General features: G+C 42.2%; 1 protein-coding gene across 1 annotated transcript in view; it reads left to right on the forward strand.

Annotated features, from left to right (window-relative positions):
• Nucleotides 1-6,481, forward strand: part of LARGE1 (LARGE xylosyl- and glucuronyltransferase 1) — a 289,565-nt gene extending 283,084 nt beyond the window's left edge. The window contains 1 exon segment of the mRNA XM_030450535.1: nucleotides 3,310-6,481. Coding sequence (XP_030306395.1) covers nucleotides 3,310-3,507 — 198 coding nt within the window. The 3' untranslated portion in view covers nucleotides 3,508-6,481.
• The last annotated feature ends 540 nt before the right edge of the window (nucleotides 6,482-7,021 follow it).

Raw genomic sequence — 7,021 nt, forward strand, 5'->3', positions numbered from 1 at the left:
AAAGCCACACATTCACCTTGGGCTTACAGCCATTTGCCCTTTCTTTGCAAAAGGGCATTCCCACCTATTTATTAGGTTCATACCTACTTATGTTGGGGAAAAATGTATTACAGACTATAAAAAAAAATCCATTATATTATTGTTAATAATAATAATACTTAATTTTCCAGTGCACTTTCCAAACACTAATCAATTCACCATTGGTTGTGGAGAGTACCAGTGTAATGATTTATTATTTTTTAATCTGAGTAACAAGGCTCGTGCTCCCACTGTCAGCTTTTATCTAATACTCACAGGTTAACTCTTCTGTTCAGAGACTTTTCTGTTCCGAATCTGCCCAGCATACAGATTCACATGGGGCAAATGGGAACATTTTTCAAAGTTGATCATAGCACAGATATTTTAAATGGCCATTGGATGGAAACTAACTCTGGGGAATTGATTTTCTCACTCTTCCATCCTTTAAAGCACTCTGACAATAAAAGAAGGTTTATTTTCTTTTATAGCAACATGGTCCTGCTCTCCTAAAAAATCATCCTGGTGGGGATGGGGAATTGTGAGATGGCAGAGCTGCCTCCCCCTACAGCATTCTTCTCCTTTGGGGTGTCCACAGACCAAGTTGCTGCCAGCTGCTTGGCTGGCTTCATTACCAGCAGTCAGAGCAGCTTCTCAATTGAATTATTTCACTGCTCCTCACAACTGCAGCATCTGTCAAGAGAACTGTTTCAGACTCCTTACCAAGGGCCTGTGCCACTAGCATCCTTCAGAGCAGCACAGCCCATGGAATAATTGTCATTGTTATTCTGGGAGCATGCAGATGTCCACTCAGCTGGATGCTGCACTAACACATAGATAATGACAGTCTCTGTCTAAAGAATTTATACCCTGTGAGGTAGGACAGAGGTTCCTGCAAGTACGTTGCTTTCTCAGCAGACATTTCCTTATAGTAGAGACAGGCCACTAGGAAACCTTTCCCCCCACTTTTAGTGACTCTGGAATTAGACTACAAGCAATCCTTTCCCCAGGACTCTAGCCCAGCATCTTTCAAAGGGGCTTATTAGCAGCAGACTAGGAAGGTTTTAGAAAGCTTTATGTGCCTGAGAGCCTTCTGGAGGGCTGAGAGCACTGCTGTGCTGAACAGTTTGCACTGCAGAGCAGAGATGGTCCCCGACCTGCAGGATTACAGACCTGAGATACAGAGAACAAGGAAAGGGTTGTATGAGGGGCATGTATCTTCCTCTGCAGCTTCAGCCTTTAGTTTTAAGGTCCCACAGAGACATATTTTGTAGTTTGTAGTTTATCAGCTGTTCTCACTCCATCGTGCCAGCCTTTGTTTTTGCATTTTGATCCCTGGTAGTTCTAAGTCTCTTCCAGCTAAATGAGTTCTGCCTGTGAGCACCAGATTATTTTGCTCTTCCTGCACATTTGTCGCCCAAAACAGAAGCTCAGAGGTGGCCATTCCCATATATGACAGCATTGTCATTTGGCACATGGATTTACCACCCTGGCAGGGAACAGACATTCCTATAATAAAAAACAAGCAGCCAAACACCTGCATCTGCACCTAGCTGTCCAACACATACTGCTGTTTTATAGGTGTCTCTGGGTCAGCACTGCAGCCTTAGCTGCACTTTCAGCCCACCAATACCACTGCCTGAGATGGGAAATGGATCTACACTGCATTATGCTCACTTCATTCCAGTTTGTTTGGGCTTCATTTTAGGCTGCATTGCTCAAACAGTTGGCTTCTGGTAGCATCATAACCCAGCATTTGAATCTTTTCCAGGCTGATCATATTTTGTTATGTGAGGAAATATTTATAGGTGAAACACTCATGTTTATTAGCACAAGTGTGTTCCCTCCCATAAATCTTGTTCCCTGACAAAATGTTTTTTGAATACTCTGCCTCTGTGCTGCAGATACTGCACTGCAGTCTCTGCACAGACTCCTAAATCTATGAGCAACTAGACTTTGCAAACCAGGGGAAGTTGGACACAATTTCCTTTAGAGCCATCATGCTCGGTGGCTATTCCTTCCCTGCCCACTGTTTTCTCCAGAAATTGTTAATGAGTCAATACAGCAACAGCTGTAAATGGAAATCTCCTGAGGACAATAGGAAATTTTCCTGTGATGTTTTCAAATTTTCTCTGTCATTTGCATCCCATACAAGTCATATTTATTTTAAAAATTTAATATGAAAAAAGACATAGTGTCTTAGTAGTTAGGTTAATATGCTTGGCGACAGGTACTGGTATTCTCATCCCATTTCTGCCCACTTTCTTGCAGGAGAAAATATCTGATTCTTTCACAGCCTACACAAGTGACCTTCCAGCTTGTCTAAAAATCAGTCTTTGGCTAGCTTTGCTCTGATGATCGTATATTTAATTATACAAATGGAACAAATCTAACAAATCTCTCTAATGGAGATTTAAATGAACCATCACTTTTTAGCAACAAAAAGTGTCAAATAACACGGATAGAAATAAAGAGAATCAATGAAGCAGTTTTAGAGGAGAGGAGAAATTAGCACAGTACCTCATACTCTGTGAAGGAGAAGGTAACTTGCATAAAGCCTTCCCAAAGCATATGGAATTAGCAGGTCAATTTTCACACATCTATATAAGATGCCATATTTTCCCCTCACTTCAGTTTTATAAATAGTTTCAGACAGTCTTGTCACTGTAAGTATCTTTGTACACAGCCAAAGCAACGTACATGTAGTGCAGCAGATGCCTTTGTAAATATAGGCTGCTCCAGCATCCCAATCATGATAAATTGTAGGGGCCAAAGCCTGCTTTTACGTGGACACTTGAGATTCATGCTATGTGCAGTCACAGCTGTGTTGCTTGCAAGCCCTCTGATGCAAAATCTCTGCTGCAGGCACAGCTTTTTGTACGATTGTCCCATCATTTGGCATATACGGAGTAAAACATTTTAAAAGCAAAATCAACCTTTCATAAAACCAGGAAAAAATCAACTTTAAAAACAATTTATTTGGCACAACTGCTTGATTTTGCTGTTTTCGAGAGCCACACCGCTCTGTCATGTGATGGAGCACGTTTGACTGTGGAGAGTGGTCAGGCATTGGAATGGGCTGCCCAGGGAGGGGGTGGATTCTCCATCCCTGAAGGTTTTTAAGAAGAGGCTGATGTGGCACTCAGTGCCATGGTCTGGTAACCGTGGCGGTAGTGGGTCAGAGGTTGGACTTGATGATCTCAGAGGTCCTTTCCAACCCGGCTGATTCTGTTACATGGGGGAGAGGGGTTGCTGAAGGGCTTGGAAACACAGTGCTGTCTTTCTCCCTCCCAGGAGTACGAGTTCACGGTGCTGCCCAACGCCTACATGATCCACATGCCTCATGCCCCCAGCTTCGACATCACCAAGTTCCGCTCCAACAAGCAATACCGCATCTGTCTCAAGACCCTGAAGGAAGAGTTCCAGCAGGATATGTCACGCCACTACGGCTTTGCAGCTCTCAAATATCTCACGGCAGAGAACAACAGCTAGCACAACAGAGCCCCTGGGGGGGACACCGAAGGGAGACACCGAAGGGAGGAGCCGCTCTAGAGTTCGGGGGCCTGGTCTTCAAACTTTGAACTAAGAAATACTTTTCTGTTTTTATATCCTACCCGACAGTTCTAACAGTAGAAATTCCAAGTGAGGTGTCTACAGACTGTGCTCATTCGTCCCTTCCCTGACTACCCCAGGCCTCTCAGCTTTAGCACTGGTGAGGTGTCAACGAGAGGAGCCAGCCCTGCACCCACCGTGCTGCTGCCGGAGGGGAGGACCAGGGCAGGGGCTGGGGATGCACTCTTCTCTCCTGACTGCAGAGCAAAAGACAAACCTTGATAATCTAGGATTTCATGTTGCTATTTAATAATTTGACATGCTTTTTATCTGTAAAGGAAGATCTTCGGGTCGCTGTCCTGTGAATTTCAAATCTGCACTACTCTAAAAGGGAACTCCCACCTGTGAACTTTCACAGGGGCCCTGTTAACATGGATGACCTTGTTAATGCAGGATGAGCCAAAGGTCTGAATTAGCCTTGAAAACGAAGGGGTCGCTCGTACAATACTGCACTCTGGAGAAGGTGTGTTACTGGTTTAGGTGTATACATGATACCGGTTGGTCTTTTATTCTCAAAATAGTTGTTTTATCAAAAAAATCCCCTATACCCCACCCTGGCTTTTCCCCGGTCCTAAATGCTCCTTTCCTTGCCAAGGAAATGTCTCCCTTGTGTTTCTTTCTCATCTTCAGTTCTGGTGGTCCAGTAAAGAATATCAGTAGCTCTTCCAGAAAGTGAACAAAACTTGTCAGTGTAAGGTCTGTTTTCACCAGAGCAACTTGTTCGTGTATGTCTTGTAAAATAAAGGGCCTGGCTGTAACTCATATGTTTTTTAGGCAAGAATTGGATTTTGCCTATAAGACACGTTGTGCGGGGGGTTATTGATTTCTAGGCTCATTTCAGTGTATGCCCATCCGTGAAGGCATCGAGCCTTGGGCTTTAAGTGGACTTCTTTGCTGAACAGGGATGGATGATAAACATGGCAACTAGTGGCCTTGGTGCTCTCCTGCTGCCTGCTGCAAGGTCTCAGAACTACTTCGTTAAAGGAGTTTATAATTAAAAGGAGCAGAACTGTTAGGAATAAACTCCCCATTCGAGGGGGAGAAAAGAATGTGATGGAATCTGAGTGTGAGTGTTTGCTTGAACGTGGGCTGGTCAAGTTCACAACTTCAGTACACACAGGAGTATGCTGGAGGGTGGACAGAAATCTAACAAGCAAATTGCAGAAAACAAGACACTGGACTTTTTACCATTTTCTTTATTCTTCAGTATTAATGTTGTGTTTACATGGGATGAAGAGATGAGATTTAATGCACTACCCCTTGCAGGGCTATTTGTAATTTCTGTTGCAATGTTAATAGAGAAAGCAGAAACAACTCAGTGAGAAACGTGTCTGTCTCCCTACCCCAGACCCCCATACAGTGCATATCTATACTACTGCCTGAGTTGGGAAATGGATCCACATTGTGTTCTGCTCACCTTTTTTTTCCATTTTGTTTTTCAGCCATTGAACCTCTTGCTTTTCTCCCCACCTCAACCCTCTAGAGCTTGATTTTATTTCTAACCTGACATTTCATGAGAGCTTCTTGTTATGGTGAAAACCACGTGGTTAAACCAGACATTTAAACTACAAATATCAGTTCATCATGCTGTGTATATAAGAAAAGCCAAAAAAAGGCAACATCTTCGATGAGAAATAAAACAGGGCAGGAGGCTATGTATAATTTTCACTTTTTCCCCTGGGAGTGTTGGCTGCATAAGAATACATCACAGCATAATTTTCCAAAGTGCTTTTTTACTGTTCTTAATGGCTTTATGTAAAGGTTTACATAAAAAGCTGGGAAGAGCTAAGAAGATATAAAAGGAGTGCTCAGTCCTGGCTAAGATACCAATATTTTTTTTAAAATAAATCTTAACTCCCCAAGTCCCATATTACTCACCATTAGGGGCCCATGTCACCATGTTTATTGAAAATGAGAAGAACCCTGCAGCACAGTTCTCTTGATTAGCTGATGTGCAGAAATATATCAAAAGCTGATCCTAGGAGAGGCTGACACTAGTCGTACCTACATAAAATCTCCAGTCAGATCTTCAGTGTGGCTGCCAGTATGTTTCATATATATTAAAAGCTTTCATTTCCAGATGTACATTTCCCCTTGGCTTAGCAATGCTGCCCAAGGGTAGACTGGACTGCCCTGCAGCAGCATAACCTGTAGCACAGATCTGTGCATTGCTCATCTGTGCCATCAGCAACATGAATGTTGTTCTCTCCTTGCTACTCTTGAGATGCAGGATTGCTGAGGGAGCAGGGAGGTAATCCCTGGTTACTTGCCTGTCTGTACAGTGAGTTGTGGGACCTTCTGTATAGGCTTAGGTGTGCTGGCTGCAGTAATCAGCTCAAAGATTGGCAGTAAGTTGAAAAAGCTCCTTTTTTTTCCCTGCCCTTACAGACATTGTACTACTGGCTTGTGTATCTCATGTTTATCTAAGTGCTCCATAATTTGGGAGGTATGGGACTTGGGTTTTTTTACACATTTCAACCAGTTTACATGATAACAAATTAGGATTACATACCTGTTTGTAACAGCCAACACCATGAAAAAGCCACCACCACCACCACCAAAAATCCCCGACTCAGTTATAACACTGTCTTCCAGTCCTCTGCTGCAGTAGGTATTTGCTAGCAACTTTTTTACTTAATTCTCAGTTTTCTCCTGAAGTCTTCAAGAAATATCAGATAAACCTGATGACTTAATGCCTTTGATTTCTTGATCTGTTCCACCAACTTCTCTCTTGAGTCTTCAGTCTATGACCTCTCCTTATCTTTGATATTTGGAAAGTGTGAGTCTCTCATTTAGGTATCGCTCCAGCACCCTCCCTGGTGAAGACTGATGCAAATAAATCATTTAGATTGTTGGCAATGTCATTATTGTCTTTAATTGTTTCTTCTACTTATTGTTGGGTGTGTTCTACTGGTTATCTCGGGATTTTTGCTTTTGGTGTACTGAGCAAATGTGTATTTTCAGTTTTAACTTTCTACTATTTGCTCTTCAAATTCATTCTTAGCTTGTTCAAACTCCACCTTCACTATTACATACCTTTCTTTCAGCTTTACAAAATTCTGATTTCCACTCTCTGAAGGTTTCTTGTTTGACCTGAATACCTTAAAATTTCCAGTCTAGTCACACCAGCATTTTCTTGTCCTTGTCTTCTATTTATCTAAGGGAATACCATACTTCATGGCTATTTTTAAGCTCTTTCCATTTTTAACCTGAGGATTTACATTTTTCTTTTCTTTTTATTTAGGGCCACTGATTCCTCCTTTAAAAGAAAAAAAGAAAAGAAAAAATGCTTTTGTTTGTCAATTTTTATATCAAATATCACCCTACTACGTTCTGCGGATTTCATCTTTAACTCTTCACAATGCTGACCTTTCCCTCATCAATGGATCAGAGA

The sequence above is a fragment of the Calypte anna genome, chromosome 1 (genome assembly GCF_003957555.1).
Source record: "Calypte anna isolate BGI_N300 chromosome 1, bCalAnn1_v1.p, whole genome shotgun sequence".
In the NCBI taxonomy this organism is placed as follows: Eukaryota; Metazoa; Chordata; class Aves; order Apodiformes; family Trochilidae; genus Calypte; species Calypte anna.